The 24,808-nt window shown below is 46.8% G+C and overlaps 1 protein-coding gene across 1 annotated transcript in view; it reads right to left on the bottom strand.

Moving 5' to 3' along the window:
- COL4A2 (collagen type IV alpha 2 chain) overlaps nt 1–24,808 on the bottom strand; it is a 730,687-nt gene that overhangs the window by 475,660 nt on the left and 230,219 nt on the right. The window contains exon 4 of the mRNA XM_069636740.1: nt 24,482–24,562. Coding sequence (XP_069492841.1) covers nt 24,482–24,562 — 81 coding nt within the window. The remainder of the gene's footprint in view (nt 1–24,481; nt 24,563–24,808) is intronic.

The following is a 24,808-nucleotide window of genomic DNA, read 5'->3' as shown; positions in this document are numbered from 1 at the left end:
TCTGAAGGTGGCCTTCCCCGCTTCCCATACCATGGACATGTCCGTCTCCCCCGTGTCATTTGTCTCGAAGTAGGCCAGCATTTCCTGCTTCATGAACTCACGGAATACTGGATCCCTAAGGAGCGTGTCGTTGCACCGCCATCGAGCCGATCTCGGGGCGATGGGCAGGGACCAGTTAGCTATAAGTAGTTCATGGTCCGACCACGTTATGGTCTCGACTTTTGGTTGGGTCATCGCCCCATCTCCCTCCTCTGAGGCCAACAGAAGGTCGATTCTGGTGTAGGTGCAGTGCGGGGGAGAAAAGAATGTGTAACCACCCTGGGCCGGGTACGCCTTGCGCCAAACATCTACCCAGTAGTGATCCTTCAAGAGGTTCTGCAAGGCCAGGTTATCCCTCGTGATCCCCTTGGGTACCCCACCTCTGGCGGACCACCAGTCCAGTTGGGGGTCGGCTATGAGATTAAAATCACCCCCGAGAATCATGGCCCCCTCGGCCCATTCATCCATGACACCAAAGATCCGTGTGAGGAACTCCACCTGGCCCGTGTTGGGCGCGTATACGGTGGCGAGAGTAACTCGCTGCCCCTCGCAAAGCCCCTTGACACCCAGAAATCGACCCCCAAACCCCCTCTTGGTTTCCACCCCCGTTAGTTGGAGAGCCCTTCCCAGGAGAATGCCCACCCCCTCCTTCTTCGAGGTCGGGTGTGAAGCCCAGTAGTTGCTACCGATGTCTTTCCCCTTGATTCTGGATTCCCTCCCGCGCTTATAATGTGTTTCCTGTAGAAATAGGACCGTCAGGTGTTGTTTTCGGAACATGTTGCCCGTGAGGGATCTTTTATTTTGAGAGTTTAGACCCTTGACATTTAACGTGCCCACCTTCCCTTCAATCGTTGTCATCATACCGTGTGCGTATTCTGAACCCCTCGTGGTGATTGAATTTTAGTGCCCCTTGCCAAGCGTATTCTTGCGGTCTGAACTGAATTTCCCCCTGAGTCCCCCAAACTACCCCGTTATCCCCCCCATCCCCTCCCCCCTTGCAACTGACCCCCCTCCCCGTGTCTTCCCTCCCCCCTCCCCACCCTTGTACCTTGAGGCGTCCGTCCACTCTCCCCAACATGTGTTGGGGCCGGTCAACGAACCACCAAGGACTCCAACCCCAGCCCCGGGGTTTTCGTGTGTCTGGAGAGTCCCAGATCGCAAGTCCGATTCAGGTCGGCCCCTGCAGGCCTTCGGTGCACTTAACCGAGACAAAAACCAGAGACCCCGCCCGGGCCCTCAACCCACAACCAGAAACCCAAACGCGGGGCAACACAAATAAACAGTTAACTTTTTAACATAATGGTCTGCCGACCCAAGGTCCGGTGGGCCAAACGCGACACCGCCGCGGTGTCCGTTCAAGGCAGTTCGTGGGCCCGGGGCCTCCTGCGTCCGTACCCTGAATCGTCTCTCACCTCATGATTTTCTCTCCTTCCAATCGAACGTCATTTTCATGAGTCAGTGTGATTTTCCGGGTTCATCGACGGGTGTCTGGTTTTCCGAAACTTTCGGGCCCCCTTGACCTTAGATTTCCCACTGTGATTTCCTGGGCCGTCGGGACCCCTAGGGGGGTCCCGTGGTCCTCCCTCCTGGGCGCCCGAATGGCCCGCCTGGTCGTTCACCAGATCGTCCGTGGCTCTTCGTATGTCCTCCTCCGACACCAGGTGGTGTTTCTCACCTAGCCACTCAAACTCCAAATAGAAGGGGTGACCCCACCGATATCGGACTCCTTTTCCCTGCAACCATCTTGTGAGTGTGCCGCATTTCCTCCTCATTGACAGGGTTAGGGCCGAGAGGTCTTGGAAGATGGATACCTTTGAATCACCGTACTGTATGGTGCCAAGATGTCTCGCCTTTTCCAGGATTCTGATCTTGTCCCTGTAGTAGTGCAGCCGAACCAGAACCGAGCGTGGGCCTCTGCCTCCCCCCCCCGCTCGGTGCACCCTGTCGAAGTTGGTCGCCCCCACGTCTTCCGTTCCCAGGGCGATCCTCACGATATCGTGCACTTTGCCTTCAAGTCCTTGTACGGATTCGCCCTCAGATTCCATCAGGCCAAAGATTCGAAGGTTGTTCCTCCTCTCCCTATTTTCCATGTCGTCAACCTTGAACCGAAGCTCTTCCTCGCGCCTTTCCATGACTCGGAGTCTCATGTCCATTTGGGTTTCGAGGAGTGTCGCCGAAAGTTGGTTATTCTCGACGCCCTCCACGCGGTCTTCTAGGGTGGCGACCTTGGTGGTGAGGTCGGCCAGTTTGGCCCCCATGTCTGTCCTCATACCTCGTATCTCCTCCAGAATCGTTTGGATGTTGTTCTGGATAGCCCCCAGATCCGGGGGTGGGACGGTGGGGCTACCGGCGGCCATGGTCCTTTCTTTGGGAACAAACTGATATTTCAGCAAGTTCTCTCTCCAGTTCATGAGGGGTTCGTGTCGGCCAGTTTACGACGGACGCCGCCTTTCTCCGGGTCAGGCCGGGCCTCGGGCACCAGAGGCGCCGGGCGTGCGTTCCCTGTGTGGGTGGACGGTTTTCTTCAAGTCGGAGGATGCCCAGGGGAGGAAGCGCCGCGGGCTCACCCTCTCGGGCCTATTCGTGGGCGGCGCGGCTCGTGCTGTCTCCTGCGCCACTCCGCGCCAGGTCGTGGGGGAGGGGCAGCCGATATCGCCTTGGTCCGTGTAACTCCGCACAGGAGCGTCGGATCGGAACCAAAGTTGGACCCAGGTGGGGGCCACAGGCTTCCACGTCTTTTGGGGGGGGGTCGCGTAGTATATGGGACCCTCGTTTCGCCGATAAATCGTGATTCACCCGGGGCTGGGTGCGGAGCTCGACGTTCAGGCGTCCATCCTGCCCGCGCCCCCTGGTGGCCTCCGCGCCTTGCATTTTAACGCCTGCTAAAAGCAGGCGTTAAAATGGTAATCAGGCGTTAAGGGTTAACGGCGCCGACGGCGCCGTTAAACCCTTAACACCTGGGTTATAATGAGGCCCATAGACATTTAAAAACCAAGCACAGAAATATAAAAACAATTTGGCAATGGTCCGGCAGCCAATGGAGTGAATGAAGAGAAGGATGAAATAATCAAATGTTGGAATGTGAAAAATAAGACAAATAGCAGCATTTTTGACTTTCTGACGTCGTGATATTTGCAGTTCCAGGATACCCAGATAAAGTGGATTGCATTAATCAAGTTTGGAATTGCTGAATGTGTCCGCTAGCGTTAAATGATCATTCTTACCCATGTGGGGACGCTTTTTCATCAGCACGCAAAGTTTTCACAATCTGCTTTATCCGGGCGGTTGAGTCGAGATCAGCTTGCCAAGGGAACACTAGATTCTTTTCTTTAGGAATATAAAAAGATGGTAAACTGAGCAGGGGCTAGAAAGCCAGCTGGAAATAGCCTCGTCCTGTTTGTATCTGGAGCTTAGAAAAATAGCCTCCATCTTAGCTGGGTTCAGTTGGTGAGTATTTTTATGCATCCATAGTTCAACCTCGATAAACAACTTAAGTAAACTGGTAAAGTCCTGATTAGGGCCATCCATGGTGACATACACTTGGGCGTTGTCAGTGTAGGAATGCTCAGAAGGCATTGAAACTCCGGACTTGTTGAAAATATCCAATGCTGGCCTGATGTAGATTTTAAACAGTAGAGGAGAAAGGGGGTAACTCTTCAGTATACCATACTTGATTTCAACCTTCGAAGAACAAAACAGCCGTATCCTCGCCAGTTGCCTCCTTGCTGTTAGAAATTAGCACAACCATCTAGTAGCATGCTCTGCGATGCCGATCGTGCTGATAAGCCCGGAGAAGAAGATGTTATGGTCCACTGTATTGACTGCTGCAGAGAGATCCAGCATAAACAGCAAGGTTGGATGGCCGGCATCTGCAGCATCCAGGATATCACCCCTGACCGCCAGCCGGCTGTCTCAGTGCATTGTTTGGCACAGACACCTGACTGACAGGCACGGAGCAATAGATGAGCTTACACAAACTGTTGAAGTTGAGACTTAACTATTTGTTCTAGGACTATCGAGAGCCAAGAAACACCGGCTACTGGCGATAATTGCTCGACGTTAAGTGGTCCAACGTAGCTTTCTTCAGGAGTGGACTAACTCACGAATGCTTCAACACATCTGGGACTACCCCTTCTGAAAGGCATTTTTTAATAAAGACGGTGATGGAGTCCGCAATGGCGCGAGCAAAGGGTTTAGCTGACATAGCTGGTAAAGCAGCCCCCAGTTGATTTGTCGTGTGAAGGTTCCTTAGGAGGGGGCACGCATCTGAGACAGATACCGCTGAAAATGTAAACTGGGTGGAGGGCACGTAAGGGTGTCAGGGTACAACAACAAACTAATTAGTCAGTTGGAGCCCACCTGCAATGTTTGTTTCAATGCCTACATTTTCGTTCCGAAAAAATAACTATTGTAAGCTTCTGCATGCTCTAAATAGCTCGTTTTGGTGGTGAGACAAACGGTTGGATTTAGAAATTAGTGAATTCCCTGAAAACGTTTCCTGGGAGGGTTATCTGCTCGTGATATTTGATTATCGAAGTACCTCTGATTAGCGAGGAAAATACAGTGCACAACAATTTAAGCGTAACTAAGGATTCCAGAGTTTTTTGATTTTTCCATGACCTCTCTGCTATGGTACAGGCAACTTTAGCATCTTTCAATTTCGACGAGAACCACCAACAAGATTGTTTCTTTGGACTGACTGTATGCAACAGAGTGAGCGTGTCATAGATTTGATTGAACTGATTTGTTCAATAGTTGAGCAAGTCTGCAAAACATGTGTTCTTAACTCAGCAAATATTCAACAACTCCACTTTCATCTCATTGGGCGTTTACATGGATTTCTTGAGAAGCTGCAGTTGGGGTTCTATTTCCATGGCACTGTCATGAATTGGGGTGAATGAGATTGAAAAGGCTCATGAAATGATCAGACCATGAGACGTGCAGCGTATCCACCTCGACCACAGATAACGTCTCGATAAAACCCCTGATCGAGGTAATGACCTTCAAATGAGTTGCAGTGTCAGATAGGTGACTGAACTCATGTTGTATGGTGGATTGCTTTTATCGATTAGTCTCAGCATTCACTCTACAATTCAATCATAACCTGTATAAAGAAGCTTGATGAGATTTAACGCATCCCTATATATATATATATATACAAAAGGTCTGCCCCATTGGCACAACAGTAGACAGGTAACTACTAACGAGTGTTCCTATATCACTGCAGTTTCCCCACCACAGGCTTCGAGTGGATTAGTCCATTTAATATTAAAATTGGGAGGAACCAAGTTATGAAATAATGACCCACAACCCTCAGAGAACCATGTTTCTGTAATCGGGCAAAGATCCAGTACTTTGTGTAGAATAAGATCAGGGTTCTGAAGAACTAGCCACTGCTGATCTTACGCTGATTAATGCACACTTAATTCGAAAATCATATAGCTCGGTCCCAGGGCAGATTAAATCGGGACTTCATGTCCCCTATTACCTATATCATGTAGGCATATTTCATACGTTGGTCTTGAAAAAGGACATCGTTGAGGGGAAGAAAGCACAATAAATTCTGCCCCAGAGTATTGAGGAGACGAAAAAAGGAAATGGTCACCAGAGATAACGTCAATAAATCGACAGTCCAAGCCGAACCGCAAGCTTCTAGAAATTATAATCATAATCATAATAAAAGAGATAGTAAATGGTGCAACGTACTGTAACTGAACCGATAGTAGAATAGCGTAGTGTGAGCAAATGTAATAAGATTCGTGGGGAAAATACACACGGTTAAGCGAAAGAATGGCAAACAGGGGGACCCCCGCCCTCACGCTCAGGGTGGGCAGGCCAAACAGGCTTTGAGTGAGCGACGCAAGTCAGCTAAGCCTGCTGGTCCCCAAGAGATGACATCATCTGCCAGCACAGAGTGGGAGGCTGACTGGGTACGTCAATTTCACTGTGTAGATCAGGAGTCCGAACATTCCTGCAAGTGAAGCACGTGACACAATCCAAATTAAACATGAAAAAGGCACTAACAAGATAAGTGCGTTGTCATGGAGTGACTAACTGATATTGGGCTAGAAAATGAGATGCAAGTGCAAAATGTATCAGCAAAACTTCACCTATCACTAGAAGGAAAACCATCAGTAAAAGATCCAAAGAATTGGCAGATCAGAAAAATGAAAGATTAAAGCTGCCAAGGTACTGGCGCTAAATAATACAATGATAAAATCAGCTAGAAAATGAAATGCACGCGCAGCACAGTCACATATGTAGGGTTGGCTTTGCGCTGACGCAAGTCAGCTAAGCCTGCCGGTCTCCAAGAGATGATGTCATCCGCAGACACGAAGGGAGAGGAGGGCTGGGTAAGCGAGTTCAGCACTGTCCATCCAGAGTCCTAACACTCATGCAAGGTAAGCACGTGAAACAACCAGGAACACCTTTTTATCTGTCAGGCCTGGCCATTTGCGAATGGTAATAGACTGCGCCACCTCCATCCAGGCAAAGGTCTGTGTCCCCTGATGTCTGTCTCATTTCACAGTGTGCCATTCTGAAAGGTGAACCCGCTAGGCCGAGCTACGTTTTTTATTCTGACCATCTCTCTCTACGTACCTAACTCATACCCACTCATCTTTCAGATCCGCCAGAGCACCTGGAGTCCATCCAAATGGCAGCAGAGCATGGTATTAATCCCGGCAAAATAACAGAGCAGAAGATTGCATCTTTGTGGGGCCTTTTCGATGAAGAGCCTAGTGGTTCTGCTCATCTTTGATTGTGTTTCATCTGAAGTAGGCCTCAAAGAAGGGTGACGGATAAAAAAAAAAACGGGTCAGACCATGGATATAGAAGTAGGACTAACGTAAATACAAATACAGCGGTAGTCCTACTTCTATGTCGCCGGCCTGTTGCGGGGTGGAGGGGCAGGGCAGGGGCCTGCTTACAGGCACATTGCTCTAACTGGAGGAGTGGGCCGCGGAGGGGAAGTGGGAGGAAATCAATTCATTTCACGCCCCCATTCAAGCAGGAAGAATTGCGCCGGGACCCGATTTCGGGATTTCAAAATCGGGTCCCGGCGAAAACCGTGACCGTAGCCATCCAACCATGCTAACCCAGGATGGGGTTCCTAAAATGAAAAAAACTCCCAGGACCCCGGGACGGAGGGTGATTTCCCCAGACTGTCCCAGGAAAACTGGGATGTCTGGTCATCCTACCTGAAAGGCAGTCATAGGACTCGAGCCGCCTGCACCGGGATTCCTTCACCTAACCTGTGAGTGCAGTCCCATGGCTCCAGGAAGCCTCAATGAATCACACCGTCCCTCCAAGGCCCGACTCGTTTGCCAGAAAACTCTCCATTCCCCTCTTTACAACTCTTCCACCCGGATGAATCTGATTATTTCAGGTGGGCTCAGCCTAGTTTATTATTCTGAGGGTCACTCTTTTCAGGCTTGATCCAGGTACCAACATCCATTGTTTAAATTCCTGATGAGTAATTTTCACGATGTTTTTGGGAATGAGAGGTTATATCATGGTAGATTTCATCGAAATACGAATTCAACACATTTTTTTAATAGAATTTGGCCGTAAATCTATATGGGTAGGGGGGTGTATTCGTTATGATTAATTTGGGAGGAAGTCGGGTGGCTCCAGGGGATCTCCCCCAGCATATATTTGTGGCCAAATTCAATTAAAGAAAAAAAAATGCCGCAATTTCGGATTCGATAAAAAATAAAAGATGAAATCACATGGAAGCAGGGGCGTTGCTAGGGGGGGCTAAGGGGGCTATAGCCCCTGATCTTTTGATTGTAGCCCCGGATGGAATCTCAGGAGCTACAGCCAAAAGGCCAGCTAGCCCCCAGTCCCGACAGTTCTGACATCAGCTTAACCCCGGGTCTTTTCCAGACCTAGCAACTCCCCTGCATGGAAGCAATGTTTTTTACTTCTCAGGTTGATTTTCTGCCGCAGTGGGGATTGTTTAACCGAGCGGGTACACAACAAGGCTGGATTTTCATCTCTGGAGATACAGGCAACCCACACTGGAGGCGCGGACGTACCTTGGGGAAGGTGAGGATAGACACACTGGGATAACAATCACACCCCATGCGCAAACTGGTACATTTTGTACTTACATTAGATTTTTATGAGGCCCCATCCACCAGTGTGGGTGTCATTGAATGATTGAGTGATACAGCTGGTGGTTTCCTTTGCTTAAAGCAAGTCTACTCATGGTGGTCATAAACCGGGGTTCTAAGCCAGAGGTGTTGCTAGGGGGGGGGGCGAGGGGGCTATAGCCCCGGGTCTTTTGGTTGTAGCTCCGGATAGAAGCTCAGGGGTTATAACCAAAAAGGCTAGCTAGCCCTTAATCCCGACAGTCCCAAAATGAGCGTAGTCCCGGATCTTTTCCAGACCTAGCAACACCCCTGTTCTAAGCCATCTTCGGCGTTAAAGGCCCATGCGTGACTGTGTTAGGGGTCAGGGGGCCTACTTCCAAAAGCACCGTGGGTTGAGGGCCGCCTCTTCAAGTCCTGAGCTTCTCACTTGGGCGACCAGCAACACGCAAGGCTTGGGCGGTCACAGAGACCCCCTAAAATGGTTATATGGACACCGGCAGATGTATATTGTGGTGAAATGCTGATTGGTTACTTTTGTGTCAGTGGAATTCTTTGCAATGGGCAGGGGCTGAAGAGAAACCCCGCGCCACCTCACGAAGCCATACATCTTTTTTTGATGCTGCGCCATGGTTTACTTTCAAGCAAACGGCTGAATGCCGCTTCTTTAATCCGCGAGCCAGAAGGCTTCGCGTTGCTTGTGTAATGAGAGACAGGCCCCCAAAAATCACGCCGCGCGTACACGCAGCGAGCAAGCACCAGTACATTTACTAGGAAATGGGCCTTCCAGGATAACAAACCTTTCAAGATACAACACATGGCAAAGATTATTTACATTTTTCAAAGGATAAATGAGGGGAAATATTCGGCTGGAAACATAAACAACACGAGAAAGTTAGAGAAAATGTAATTATCAATGAAAGTGCCTTAGTGTTTCCCCTTGCGAAATCCCACTCAAATTACATTGGGTAGCAGTGCTTTTCCCCACACTTGTCAGACTGGAGACCAAGCTTAATGACTTTATATAGGAAATGTGCCCCATTCCTTTAATGCATGTGGGCGATAAAAAAAAAAAAAAAAAACGACCCACACGAAGAAGGCATTAGCCAGCCCACAGCACAAATTCAAAGTGAATTGGCCCTCACGAAAATATACCCTTCTCCCACAAATCAACTTGACTTGTGGTCAGTGTTTACCACACAATATTTCTTTTTTTATTTTCGGAGCTATGCAAAGCACGCATGGTTCCTCATTGTGTGGCTCTGTAGAGTTTTTGGACTGCAATTCCCGTGATCCCTAGCCACCGCAGTCAGTTGTGAAATGCCGTGGGAGTTGAAGTCCACACTTCTGGCGGGCCACATAAGGAGTCTTTGGAGCGCAGAAAGAGGAACGGGTTAAGGTGGCGCTCACCGTTAAGCCCTAGGGCCGCCTTAAGGAACCAGCGTGGGAGAGAGAGAGAGGGAAGAAGAGGACAGAAAGAAGGAGAGGCATCAAGGAATGTGCAAAGGACGTGCAGGCAGTGGGTGTGGCCAGTCCCAGACAGACCACAGGCAAAGCTCAAGGCCTGATTCATGGAATTTTTAGCGTGGTGCAAAGTAACTTTCCACTGCTAACAAACACCCTGATTCACAGAGCAGTGCAACGTGTATTTTTGCATAGCAAAGGCACTTTGCACTGCAAAAGTGCGCTTTGCACCATGAATGAGGCCCATTTAGCGAGGTACAAGAGTACTTTTGCAGTGCAAAGTGACTTTGCACTGAAAAAATACACTTAGCTGCAGTGCGTGTGAATCAGGGTGTTTGTTGCAGTGCCTGTGAATTAGGGTGTTTGTTGCAGTGCAAAGTCACTTTGCACTGCAGAAATGCACTTTGCACCGTTCTATGAATCAAGGTGTTAGTTGCAGTGCATGTGAATCAGGGTGTTTGTTACAGTGCAAAGCCGCTTTGCACTGCAAAAATACAAATCCACTGTGCACTGCAGTTAAAATTCCATGAATCAGGCCCTATGTCCTTAAATGTGAGTCGTAGTTATGCATTCATAAATTCCTTTCGGAATGTGTCAGGACCTTCCGAAGTCACACGGCACTAAGCATGTATACTTTATTTAAAATTGCTGAATTAACTCTTACAGGAAAAGCATATGAAAGTGTATTTATTAATTAGGAAAAAATAAAAAGGCTCACTTTAAAAAAGAGAAACAGAAACAATAAGCAATACACATTAATTAGAACTTTTGATGCTTTGCTATCATGTCCGGGTCGATAGGTACATGGTTTTCTTTTTAAGTTGCTCAGGCTCCCCCGTTTCGGGGGAGCCCGGGAAACTTAAAAAGAAAACCACGGAAATCATAAATACAACAACATTGTATTTATAATTGCCGGTACTTTCGCTTTGAGTCTCCCAGGCTCCCCCGGCCAGGGGGTGCCGGGAAATGCAAAGAGAAAACCACTGCAATCATAAATACAACGCGGTTGTATTTATAATTGCCATGGTGTTCTTTTTAAGTTTCCTGAGCTCACCCGAGCTGGGGGAGCCCGGGAAACTTAAAAAGAAAACAACAGACATCATAGATGCAACAACGTTGTATTTATAAATGACAGTACTTTCGCTTCTTAGAGCCTCCCGGGGAGCCCGGGAGACTCAAAGCGAAAGCCACTGCAATCATTTATAATTGCCACGATTTTCTATCTAAACTAAAAAAAAGAAAAAAAAGCACTTACCAGCAGCAGACAGGATCCTGACTGCATTCTCTGCTCTCCGACAATAATGAAGCAACAGCCAGCTGTAATAAACAAAAGCTACCAGTAGGGGGCTTTTGCTTCATTATTGCCACAAGGGCAGAGCTTAACACAAGCACAGGAGGCTCATCCATTTCACAAAATGGATGCCTCCTAGTGCTTGACATTTTTGAGTTTGAGCCTCATTTGCTCAACATTTTACATGGGAACTTTGTTTAAAAATATGTTTTATATATATTTTTGATTATGGCCCATCTTTTCAGCCAATAAGATTTTTGAGTGAATGTCCCCTTTAAGCTTAACAGGGACAAGGCAGAGATTCTGGAGGTGGAGGTCTGTTCTTGATTCTGCACTTTGGACTTCCTCCTTCTTGCCATCACCTCTGGGTGATTCTCCTATCCCGGTGACTTCAGTAAAAAATCTGGGTGCATGTCTGTCTTCTTCACTATCGATGGCTCCCCAGGTTAGAGCAGTCTTTAAGACGGGTCACTTCTTGCTGAACGTGCTTAGCGATGATCTGCCATTCCTGCCATTCTCCTTGCTGCGTTTGGTGGTGGGCGCGCTAGTTACTAGTCATATAGACTATTGCAATGCCCTATTTCTTGCTCAGCTTGCTGGTCTGATCCATCGACTGCAGCTTTTGCAGAATCTTGCTGCGCCTGCCGCTACATTTTCTCCTTGTGGGGCACACATCTGCCTAGTGTTGCCTTCACTCCATTGGCTCCCAGTTGACTAAAAGGATTCAATTTAAATCTCTTTGTTTAGTCCACTGGGCTTATTATAAACATGGGGCTGACTTTCTTCGAGATAAGTTCGTGCCGTACACCCTGGACCGTTCTCTTCGTTCTGGTAGTGCCAGTCTAGCGGTGGTTCCTAAATGTTGTCTTGTTCGGCTAGGCAGACACCTTCTCTGTCGCGGTCGGCAAACTTTAGAACAACCCTCTCTCTGCACTTAGGAACATTGAGAACAATCTTTTGCTCCGGCGATCCTTAAAAACATTCTTATTCAAGGTCATGCTGGTGGGGCTGCTTCATCTGAGTCCTAGCGCCAAGATGCCCCTTGGGGTGAACGTACACGGTACAAATATTGCTAACATAACATAAATAGCACTACACCTTTTTGGCCCAACAGTGTTCCAACCTTTATGCAGAGCTCTCCGAATCAAGGCAAACAGTGCTCACTACTTCATGGCGAACAGTGCTCTGTCTTTTAATGCAGTGTTTCTGATGTCAGAGTAAACAGTGCTACCCCATTGAGGGTGAAAATGCTTTCTCCATCAGGGTAAACAATGCTACCCCTTTCAAGACAAAGCAAGTTCCACACGAGTTTGTCTGTTATTTGGATTTATATTGTGCAATGCTGCCATTTGCATGGTCTCCTGGTGCTCTGGCAGCTCTGAAAGAGAGGGGCCGGGGTGTGGTTACTCAGGATGAGAGGAAGAGTGCAAGATTGCTGTGTTCTTGTAGGCTCTATGTGATTTGGTCGAGGAGAATTCGTCGAAATCGATTCCAACAATTCCTTTGTTTTTATTAAAGCATTTGGCTTATATTCGGGGCAAATCATTTGGTTTATATCTGGGGGAAATCCCCCGCATCCTCCCCCCTTCATCCCACACCTTAATATTACCCTTACTCACCCCCCTGCATGTATTTGTGGCAAAATTCGATTTTAAAAAATTCATTGAAATTGAATTTGACGAATTCTCCTGCCCAGTAATCTACCTATCCCTTCTTGCAGAGACCGGAATGACCGCAAACTCTGCATATGTGTGTTTCCACATTTTGTGTGTGTTAAAAATATCAACGCGTTTGTATCCAGAAAGGAGACCTTGTGTGCCCCGAGTGCTGGCATGCATTGCGCATGGGCTGCCAGACGTAAGTGGTTTGTAGAGGTGTAGGGCTCTGCTATTCCCCAAATGGTCAGAGGGTTATTATGAAGCTGTGTGTGAAAGGCTTCGTGGGTTTCTTCCACTGAGATTGTGTGCAGATATTTGTGTGAATAGTAGATCAGATTAGCAGAGACTGAAGGGAGACTTAGCAGAGCGCATGCAGTTTCTTTTACAGTATTCTTTGGGTCCCCAGGTGCCAGTTGAAACTTGGAGGATTTTGTGGGTGTGGCACCTTGGAGAGGCTCGCGTGGGAGGCATTGCAGAAATAGGTGGGCACCTTTGGTGGGACTGAAGTTTGGTATGTATTCGATAGCCAGGTGTGAAATTGCCATTGTCACATGAATTAGGTAGGGGTGGTGGGGGGAGCACGGAAGGAATTTTCCTGAAGTTGTGGGATTGGGCAAGTAAATATGACCTTCCCTTGGAAATTAGTCGAGGGTCAAAAGTGGGTAGTTCTCTTGCTCTTGGACGAGGTTGTTGGTTGTAGTGATATGTCAGTGGGCATCCTAATTCTGGGCGGTTTCTATGTTGATTTGGCATTGAAACGCAAGGTCTTTAGCATTTAGCTTAAACTAAGGCAATCCTGGATCCTGGAGATTTCCTTCGGAAGAGATTTCCAGAGTTTGGGCAACATGTTCCAGAATGCTAAGGGTGTTCCAGAGTTTGGCTACTATGTTGCAGAATGCTAAGTGTGTTCCAGAGTTTGGCCACCATGTTGCAGAATGCTAAGAGTGTTCCAGAGTTTGGCCACCATGTTGCAGAATGTTAAGTGCTCCAGAGTTTGGCTACCAGGTTGCAGAAGGCTAAGAGTGTTCCAGAGTTTGGCCACCATGTTGCAAAATGTTAAGAGTGTTCCAGAGTTTGGTCACCATGTTGCAGAATGCTAAGTGTTCCAGAGTTTGGCTACCAGGTTGCAGAATGCTAAGAGTGTTCCAGAGTTTGGCCACCATGTTGCAGAATGTTAAGAGTGTTCCAGAGTTTGGCCACCATGTTGCAGAATGCTAAAAGTGTTCCAGAGTTTGACCACCATGTTGCAGAATGTTAACAGTGTTCCAGAGTTTGTCCACCATGTTGCAGAATGCTAAAAGTGTTCCAGAGTTTGACCACCATGTTGCAGAATGCTAAGTGTTCCAGAGTTTGGCTACCAGGTTGCAGAATGCTAAGAGTGTTCCAGAGTTTGGCAACCATGTTGCAGAATGTTAAGAGTGTTCCAGAGTTTGGCCACCATGTTGCAGAATGTTAAGAGTGTTCCAGAGTTTGGCCACAATGTTGCAGAATGCTAAAAGTGTTCCAGAGTTTGACCACCATGTTGCAGAATGTTAAGAGTGTTCCAGAGTTTGGCCACCATGTTGCAGAATACTAAAAGTGTTCTAGAGTTTGACCACCATGTTGCAGAATGCTAAGTGTTCCAGAGTTTGGCTACCAGATTGCAGAATGCTAAGAGTGTTCCAGAGTTTGGCCACCATGTTGCAGAATGTTAAGAGTGTTCCAGAGTTTGGCCACCATGTTGCAGAATGCTAAAAGTGTTCCAGAGTTTGACCACCATGTTGCAGAATGCGGAGAGTGTTCCAGAGTTTGACCACCATGTTGCAGAATGCTAATCTTTCATGTCTGTCTGCAGTGAATGATCTCTAATAGTACATTCTTGCCGATCTTAGCATCCGTCGTGGTTGGTAATGGATGATCTTTGCAAAGATACATTTTCTCTGGTAAGATAGCTCATCGGGTTGCGAACTCGCTGCTGTGATTTGTGTGCGATCTGCAGGTCGAAGGCTCGAATCCCGGCAAGGCCAACTCAGCCTTTCATCCTTTCGAGGTTGATAAATGAGTACCAACTTTGGTTGGGTGATATTGTATGTCTATATGTTCTCTGTAAAGCGCTTAGGCATAAGCACTATATAAATAACACATCATTATCATCATCTTCATGCCTCTTAAGAGTCATGTGTGCAATTCAGAGTGTTTTGAATGTGTAGCCAGGGGAGAGTTCTTCGTTCTGGAGTTGTGTTCCCTCCTGTCGAGTCTGAGCAATAGTCTTGCTTCTGTGTTGTGTATGTACTGAGGTTTCTTCGTGAGGTAGTATGGTATACCGAGGTAAACGCTGTTGCTGTAGCCGATTCTTGATAGGCCCCGTGCTCTGAAGGGAAGGTGAGCCATGGCATGCTCTGTCTGATAAAGCAAATACGGTGGGAACATTTCTTTCCCAGTGCATTAATTTGTGGTTCTGGGGTGAGTGCGGTGTCTATGAGGACCCCCGTGTTCTTGTTTGCTTTTTAGGTTTTTGGGGTGCTAACCATAAGCGTAGGCCAAGGGAGAGGCGCCTCTCTGGATATATTGGGTGAGACGATCCTGGTTTCTAGTCTGTCCGAGTGGAGTTTGAGGTTGTTTGAGGTCATTTGTCTGCTCACCTGTGTGTGGCAGTTGGTGAGGGGGGGGGTTCTTTCATTTTGCTACTCATTTTGAAGATGACTAGTGTGTCGTCTGCATAGCTGTGGCAGACGAACCCCTTCTTTAATGAGCTTCATAAGTGGGGCCATGTAGATACTGAAAACAAAGTGTGATGGGGTCTATTCTGCCAGGGCTCCACAGGCTATTTTGATTAGAATTTGAACTGAAAGGGGGAGCCAGGTGAATTCTGTTTTATTCATGAGAAAATACTTCATCCATTGTAGTCTTGTGTTGCACACTTCTTCCTGTCTCCAGAGTAAGGTTCCATTGGTTGATGACATCTGAAGCTTCTGAGATATCCAAGTGTGCAAGGGTAGAGGCGGTGTTAGTGTCTGTGTTGATTCTGAGGTTGTCCCAGATGAATATGAGAGCTGAGTCGGTTCCTCTCATTGGTCTGAAGGCGCTAAGATGTCATTGGCCTTTTGTGTTGCAGGAATTAGCTGTCCATGTAGCTTTCTGGGAATGCGGTAAAGAGTGTCATACCGTCTTTGGTACATATTCCTCATTATGCGAAAAAAAAACAAGGAGGATGTGCCTTATTGGTACAGTCTGCCAAACTATGGAATGCAATATACCATTGACTATCAGGAAAGAGACAAACCTTTTATCTTTTAGGAAGAAACTTGAGTATTAAGACATGTTGACTGTATATTGTATCTGTAGAGTGTTGTAAAAATGCAAAAATTGATAATAAAAAAAGAAATAGGAAGAAAGTGAAGAAAAAAAACCCTATCTATTTAGCTCTTCTTAAAATGGATGTTACATACTCGGTCTACCCTGTTCATAACTCTACAGTTCTTGGTTTTGCTCTCTGTTCTGTCATAATTCCTATAGCACCAAGATGTCCCTGGGTGAATGTTTGCGCTTTATAAAACCCTCCCACACAATACAATATTAATATGCAGTGCTTCCTGTTTCAACTTAAACCGTGCTTCCACCTAAAAGGCAAGGAGTGACCCACCTGTCAATGCTATCAACGCTTTCTCATTTTGATGTAAAAAGACCCCCATTTCCCTCTATTTCAAGCAGGAGTCGCCCTTAAGAGTAAATAGTGCTCCCCCATTTGCAGAAAAGAATGCTCTCCCTTTCGAGCTAACCATGTTCTCCCTTTCAGTCTTAGCAGCGTAAGTAGCAGGTGTTTCAGCATTCATGCTTTCTGCCTTTGCGTAGGGATGTCATCAGAGGTCAAGGGTTGTGTGATGTCACTTCCGCTACCCCAGGCATTTGGGGGAAATGACGTTCCGGGCTTTGCGATCCGTTTGATCAGATTGTTTCTTTAACGCAGTGTGATTCGCTGAGGGTTCCGCCATGGCCCCTCTGCCCCCTGTCTGTGCTGGTAGCCAAGTTCAAAGATGTGTCCAGAACCTACTACAGGAAGCGCAGGAAGCAACCACGAGGAACCGAGTCCCATTCCCGCAAGCTCCGCGATTGTGGCCTGCATCAGTCCGAGGCGTAATCACGCAAATATTCCTTTTATCTGCAACTGGAAGCAACAGCACAGCTCTGATATCAAATGATAGGTCTGGGAATGGTAAACTTATCCAAAGATTGTTTGTTCAAGGCCTGTGTTTGTTTACAGTCTGCTAGTGTGCAGATATACTTTGGGAAGCCAGCCCTCTTCCTCTTTGGATCTCCTACCTACACGGCGTTGAATCAAGACATCACTGCAAAATCAAATAAACCAACAAAAACAAAATGAAGATATTTCATAATGATTCCTGGTTTGTTTTTTATTGCAATTGCAGTGAATTATGTACATGGAGCCCTGAAATGACAATGCCCCAGCTATAAGGCAGCTATGCAAGTACACTGGGCATATTAGTTGCGCACTAGTGCCGATGTGCTGCCAGAGTGGCACAAGTTGCGATATGCAAGATTTCCCTTACTTTACCTCGTGCAGGGCTCAAGTCGAGGGTGCACGCGGGTGGACGGAGTCCCCACACCTTTTTCAGGAGTTCCCCCCACTTTTTTCAGAGGGCACCTTGATATGCTCATTTCTGGTGACGCCACTTTCAATTGGTATATTAATGAGTCCCCCCACTTTTATTTTTAGGACTTGACCCCTGCCATGGTGGCAGGTGTAGAAAATGCGCGTGTGCACTTCCGGGCTGCCTGGTGCAACGTCTTTCTGCCGTGTGCCAGACAGGTCATGCGCCAAGGAACACTGCTTTTTTGTCATACGACGCAGCACCTGCTTTTGAAGTGAAGAACATTCTCAGACAAAGTTATTTTTTTAATGGGGCTCTTAGAATGTTCGTTTTTTACTTCGCACCCATGTCTTGCTCAGTGGTCAAAGTGGGCGGGAGCGGTTGGGAGTGGTGCTCATCCACTTTTTAAAATTAAGTTTTACAGTTCCTATACGTTCAAAGAAACCCTTCCGGAATGGTTTCGATTTGAAATAAAAGTGTAGGAAGCAGTTGAAACTTGCACTTCAGTGCACTGCCCTAAACGTTCCCTTAAACAGCAGGCGCATGTGTTTGGGGGTTAGTATTGTGCGTGGGGGGGGGGGAATGGGGTTTTTGGGAGAGTGGGGCAGGCCAGCAGGGAACCTAGTTCCACTAATTCTTTTCATGCACTTCTAGTACTGGTCTTCCTGTACTGAAAGGCATGTTTTCCAATGTCCTGTTTTTATGTGAGGCTATTGTAGGCTTGCCAGACACAAGGATAAAAAAAAAAAACATACAAAAGGACAACAGCTGGTTTCAACAATATCTAAAAAACAGAAGGAATTACCAAAAAAGATGGATGAACATAATAGAGGAATTGTCTCCACGCGCATGTGCCCTGTGATGCGGATCACATCACAGTTATAGACATGGCCAGGTGACCGAGAAAAGTTGTTAAAGTAAAAGTAGATACTTTAAAGCCATTTGTTTAGATCTCTTGCCTTTTCGTTTTTTTGTTTATTAGCATTTAAGGACTATTTTCCACTAAACTTGTTTCATTGAGATACATCTCCACACGGTTCTGCAACCTTTGGCTCTCCAGATGTTTTAGACTGCTACTCCCATCAGCCCTAGCCAGCATACTAAACGGAACGGTGAAGGATCATGGGGACTGTAGTCCAAAACATCTAGAGAGCCACAGGTTGCCGATCCCGGATGCTTGGCTATACCACACTAAAATGTATATGCTTAAAAAGTAAATGGAGTCTTGTAACCGGGTGAAACAGGCTGCACCTCAGTGATCGAAGTGAGCGGGAACGGTAGCGAGCGGGGTTCCACTACTTTTACTTTGTTCTGTTTACCATTCCGCTACTTTTTGTGACCATGTTCGCCATTCTGTATATAGGATGTGTCCATTGATGTCCCTGCTCAAGTGTAAAGAGGTAATAGGCGCCTTAGTTACTAGTCACTTAGACTGTTGCAATGCCACGGCCGCAACAACTTGTCACATGCTGCACTATGCTTCCACCTACCCTCTCCCTTGCCCAGACCACAGTTCCACTACTTTTTCCGGTATGCTTCTATCGCTGCTGCACCTCCATTCTATCCATAACATGTTCCTGACCATGCCCATGTGTAGGGCAGTGCCCACTGAGTGCCCATTTCCCATGCCACAAACGTGAGTGGGTTCAGGCACATAGCCTTTATAGCTCTGCACATTTTACAATTTTACCCTTGAGGTTGGACCACTAATTTAATTCCCCCTTTTCGCACATACCACATAATTCACTCCACAAGAGACAAAAAAATGAGCGTGAGGTTCTCTAAAGATGGGCAAGGCGTATAAGGTCGGCAAAGCCACAGGCGGAAGAGCTTTGAGGCTCCCAGAACATTCCATACATTGCCAATTGAATGCCATGTTTAAAACAGGGAGAGACAAAAGAGAAACGTTGGAATGTTGGATGAGAAGACGCATACAATTCATGTTTGACCTGTGTCAATATTCCATTATTTAGTCAATAATGCCCGCTGTTGCAGGCCGTAGCCGGTGGTAACAACCCTTCTCCTGTGTTAATAGGCCTGTGCTGAGCAAGGGCCTTTTAACGACTACAGCAGGATTCTACCGCCCGGTATAGACGCCATGGCAGACATTATTGCTATCATGGTCTGACCAGGGCACTACATTGGCTTGGTGGTCACCAATGAAAAGTACCCCTCAGTCACAAATGGCAATTCATTCCTTTTGTGACAGACTCTTGAGTAGTATACCCAAGTTTTTATTGTTGGTAAAATGTGTTGCAAAGTGTGCATTTTAATGAATGGGCCTCATTACAACTGTGTCGGCAATGGAAATAACAGTGCCGGTAAGGCACCGGCACCGTTCATACCGGGCCACCACATTACGAGTTCTGCTGTGGGTGCCACGGTGCACGCTTGGCCAGACCACGCGTGCAGAGCGGCATCCGCAAGCAGAGCAGGATGGTAGCAATAGTACCGTTATGAATAGTACCGCTGCTACCATCCTCCCCATTGAGCCCTCCAAGGTCGGAATGACGCGGTAATTCCCCTTTCATGGGACCCGGACCCGAGTTTGGGGGGCTACCTCCAACCTCGTAATGAGGCCCAATGTCTGTTTAAGAAACACTGTTCAAAGCCACCAGCAGCACGGTGAATTAGCTCATAGAACTCACCCACTTTGGCCAACAAACGGGCCTATATGGACCCAAAAAACTGCCCCACACTAGCATTATGAACTTTTCACTCAGATGTTTGGGGGCATGTCCGTGAAGGCCCTGTAATGGCTTATCAAGGTAGTTCGTTCCCAGCCCCCTTTTTGGCACCGGACTCTGGGGGCCCTGTATTTATTGAGTCCTTGCTGCATCCGCCCATGGGAACATCAACTTTAAAGGTGTCCTTTTGGTCGATGCGGTCCTCTCTCGGCAGATCAGTATATAATGAGCACCCTAATAAGATAATCCACCAAGACTGCAGTAGGAACATCCCCTGGCCCACCCATATTAGATCCTGGTAGTTAAGCAGTGGTCGAAGTGGGCGGTAACAGTTGGCAGCAGTGCTCTTTATTTTAAAAAGAACCCTTTCAGGAATGGTTTCGTTTTAAAATAAAAGTGTAGGAAGAAGTTGAAACTTGCACTTTCAGTGCACTGCACTGAACGGTCCCTTAAACCGCAGGTGCACCTGTTTGAGGGTTTGCATTGTGCGTTGGATGGGGGTGTGGTTATGGGGTTTGTGGGGAGCGGGGACAAGGCAGGAGGGAAACATAGTTGCACTCCTTCTTTTCGTACACTTCGGCCACTCTTGTTAAGGCTGAGCAAGGATTATGCTTGAGTTTCTCCAGGTCGGCTGGTCAGGGCTGACATTGCTGTTGCTAAGGTCTGCTTTTGGGCAGTTGTGATGGGGTATGTGTTGTTAGGATTTGACTGGCCTATAGGGCAACAGGGCAATGCCCGAACCAAAAATGCAAAATGCTAGAGTGGGACCGTTTTTGTGGTCAAAGTTGGCCACTTTTTGGACCAATGAGGGCCAGTTTGATGTGTTACTTCATAATGTGGCTAGTAGTTTTGACCATTGTTCCTGAATAAATATTCTTCAAACTTCACAATTTGCATTACATTTTTATCAAAAAACTCCCCCCTTCTGTGTCTCAAAAGGAATGAATTGCCTTTTGCAACTGTGGGTCGCTTTTTCATAGGTGCCTGAGACAGTTTTATGCCCCATTCCGACCCTGTGCATTGTCGTCTGCAGGCTGTAAACCTAAACCTATATACTATTTTCAGAACAAGACCGATTGGGCCACAGAACCATAGCACATGTACAATCCAGAGAAGTGCTACTTGTGCCTAAAGTTTCGGTTGGGTATACTGCCTCTCCGGTTCCTCATCGCGGTGTGGCAGAGACTTCAGGACATGGACTCCATATACATTTGTGGAGCAGCATGTGGAGACTGTTGTTCATGTGGATTTGTTCACTAAAGCAATAGAACCCGAGGAGGGGGGGCATTACCGGTTGGGTAATGCCCTTAAGGTGAGAGTTATATGGCTGAGCGAAGCGAGGGCTATAATGTAGCCCCCAAAAAAATACAGTAAAATTGCCTGCTTCAGAGGGAAGGTAAAACAGGCTGGTATTGTATTGTATTGTAATGTTTATTTATTTATAGAGCGCACCGGGCCGTTAGGCAACTGGGCGCTTGTGAATTCTTAGGTTACAGTTACATGAATATCTTACATTTCTCGTGTTGCAGTTGCAAAAATAACTTACATTTACAGTATTATTGCGGCAGTAATAGTGGCGGTATTGGTTGGCAGTATAACCGCATGCCGGAAACACTGCTCATCACCAATGGAGTCCAATATTTCAAAATAAGGTGGTAATCAGTATTTGCCACCTGCAGTAACCCTAACCAAGTTTGGCGGTATCACAGTTAAAAATCATAAATAGACCTCACATGTTTTTACAGTTCCCACTAATATCAAAATGAGGCCCCCAAGGTGAGGGGCATCCGGCATTGCATGAGTAAACACAACCATGTGGGCGGGTTGGGAAAGGGCCTTTTCTTTCCAGACAAAGGCCAAACTCCCAGTGACAACATATAGTAACAAACTGGCAGACACGTCGCTCGGCGCCAGAAATATTTTTAAGATATAATGCAAAGTTGGTCGTCCCTATATCACGTTTTGTCCGTTTCCTGGGGATAGAATCTGCAAAGAAAACGGAGAGGTTTACCTCTTCCTTCCTTAGTGGTAGCACCTTTAAGTGGACTGTGTTGCACCACAACATTTCTGGGGGCCTTCCAGTCAGACTGAAGCAGTCTAGATGCAATCATGCAATCCCACAAATTAGTGCACATATTTCTGAGCCCCATCTCCTCAATTTTGTATTTCCTTCAATGAGTTCACCACTTGCTTCATCTTCAACGGCTTTACAGGCGATAAACCCACAGTGCCACTCTAGAAAGAGTTGTTTATCTTATGCATTAAATTAATATATAACTGCATTACTTACCGCAATATCTTGATAACATTGTATATAAATGACCAATTATACATATATGGACGAACATCAATTCCCAATTTACAATAGTATTTGTAGTTTTTTTTAAAATTGTGATTGTATTTATTTTAAACATAATTACATGTGGCAAGTCAGCTCATAAAACCATGAGCATTGGCTATGGATGTGATCGGAACAGACTTCTTCCCCTACTACGACTCAAGCAAGTACATTAGCCTCTTCTTTTTCCTCTCCCTGCATCAGGCTTGGGCAACATGCTGCTCCCCAGATACTTGGAACCCTAATTCCCATCAGTCCAGCCCAGTATAACCAATGTCGAGGGATTCAGGGAGCCATAGGACAAAACATCTGGAGAGCCGAGGTTGCCTCGATGGTCCGCAAAATGCGAGAACAGGGGATTCAGTCACATACTAATTGTTGTGAACGGAGGGTGGCAGAAGACACTGAATGCCTGACAAAAATAAAGGGGGATGTTGCCTCAGTCCTTTCGCCAGGAGGGTATTCATTTCCTTCGTCCTTGCCCTCCTTGGCATCCTTTATTTCTCAGGCTTCCTTGTTTTTCTTTGGGTGCCAAGACCGCTGGTGGTCTATGCATCATAGGGGCATTGTAGCTAAACTATCATTTTGAGGGGAACCCCATTTATCCCCATTTTTTTACTTTTCCAATTATTATTTTTTGGGGAATTTTAAATTGAAATAAACAATACTTATTATGCCTTTCCACTAATGCAAAGGTATACTGATGCCTTAGGACCGATGTAAACACAGTGTAGCTTGACTTGATCGAGTACATTCAGTCGAAGCAGAATTCATCGAATTTCTTTTTTTGACAGCTTGATTTTGCCACATATATATGCGGGGAAAGACCCCACGCAGAACTCCCTAACCCTCTCATATTAATTATTTACCTACCCCACCCGCACACAGAGATGTGGCAAAATTCGTCCAAAAACGGCAACAAATTCTCCTTCGATCAAATATGCTGCACAGTAATCTACCGATCCTGTAAAAACACATTACATTGCAAGGTATATCAATCCTTGACTGTAAATGGGACTCCCTGACGATTCGTACGGTGGCCCAAAATGCATGCGCGGCATGACACAATCCCCAGCAATCACTGCTATCTAAATGAGTGGACTTGGGGATGGTACGAAGACTTCCCCTACACGAGGACGCGTCGGGAGCATAGTACTAACCAGCGGGCAAGAATGGAGGAAGAAGCAAATCCAAGGGCACAGCGACCTACATCCAAAACCCATGACAGTATCGCTGCATTTCCCAGAAATCTCCCACAGGAAATGAGTTGCCGCATGCAGACGCAGGCCCGGCCCAAAACAAGGCACTAGTCAAAATATAAACAGGAAGTGGATATTATTACGGTCTTAGTTTTGCTATTGTTTCATCCGTTGTACGTGGTAGGCACGCAGCTGTCTAAGCACAGGAAAAATACACACCCTCTCTTCTCAGCCTGAATTTTACTACCTCAAACATTTCAAATGTAGACTAAACAGACCCTCTTCAATCGTTTAATGGGGGCCGGAGATGTTCAAAAATAAAGTTTGGGATTGAAATTGTAATCTGTCTCAAAGTGGGGTGGACCTTTCTGCGTAGACCACAGCTCCACAACAATTGCTGACTAGCTTTGTGGCCTCAACATTTAACTGTAGACATCATCTCCAGTACCAGTGTATGAACAACATTTTTTAAATAATCGATGCAGGAAATCTGGGGTGCAGAGATGCATCAGGGTAGTAAGGGGTGCACAAAAAACTGACAAGGTGCTGGGTGGCATGCACATCTATGGGAAAGTGTTGATTTTGGGAGTCCGCAGCTGGGGCAGGGGAACAGCACCAGTGGACTCTAGATCCAGGCGAGTGAGGAAGCCCATCTAACATTTAGGAGTTCCCTGGTGGGGAAAAATGCTTGTAAAAATGGCAGTAATTCCGGCACCAGCATTATTTCCGGACTGGGGGTACACAAGTTTGCCAGTGGGGACAGTGAACTACCAGCAGGCCTACATGCCGGGTGTTCAGGCCCCTACCTGCAAACAAATGCCGGAAATCACCGGCACTGATTCTACCGGTGCCGGTAACTCTGACAATCCCATGGGACTCCATGGAATGGGAATTTACTGTCATCTCTACTGCCCGTAATATCCCGGTAATACCAGGATATCAGACGGCCGGAATAGTAAGGCAGTTTTGCTGGTATGACCGATGGAATTACCAGCAGGGTACCAGCAAAACTGTATTGAGGCGAAACGTGTCGATTTTGGGAGTCCAACAAAGCATGAACCGTATGTTCTTCGCAATCTGCTCCGGGAAAACATATTGGGATAAGAATGATTTGGGTACTCACCCGACTGCCTTTCTCTGGAAGACATTGACAGCCCTGACTGCAGTCTCTTCCTTCGCATGGACCGGTGTAGGATTTCCCACCCTAAAGAAAAAAGGGAACCAAAAGGACACTGTGTCAGATGCCACTTGCAGTGAATAACAGGGAGAGAGTAAACAATGCATGCTGGGTTCTCCTGTGTTCCCTTCACTAACACTCTACTTCCTTACACAACAAGGAGGTATCCAAAGGCAAGTACAAGAGTGTCATAGTGGACGCAAAGCAGTGTTAATCCATCACATTATTGAGCAGTTTAATTGCAAACATGGTGCATTCATTGAAAGCATCTAT

The sequence above is a fragment of the Ambystoma mexicanum genome, chromosome 7p (genome assembly GCF_040938575.1).
Source record: "Ambystoma mexicanum isolate Mex_15411 chromosome 7p, UKY_AmexF1_1, whole genome shotgun sequence".
Lineage (NCBI taxonomy): Eukaryota > Metazoa > Chordata > Amphibia > Caudata > Ambystomatidae > Ambystoma > Ambystoma mexicanum.
Note: the sequence above shows the minus strand (reverse complement) of the source record. Positions and strands in the feature narration are given on the sequence as shown.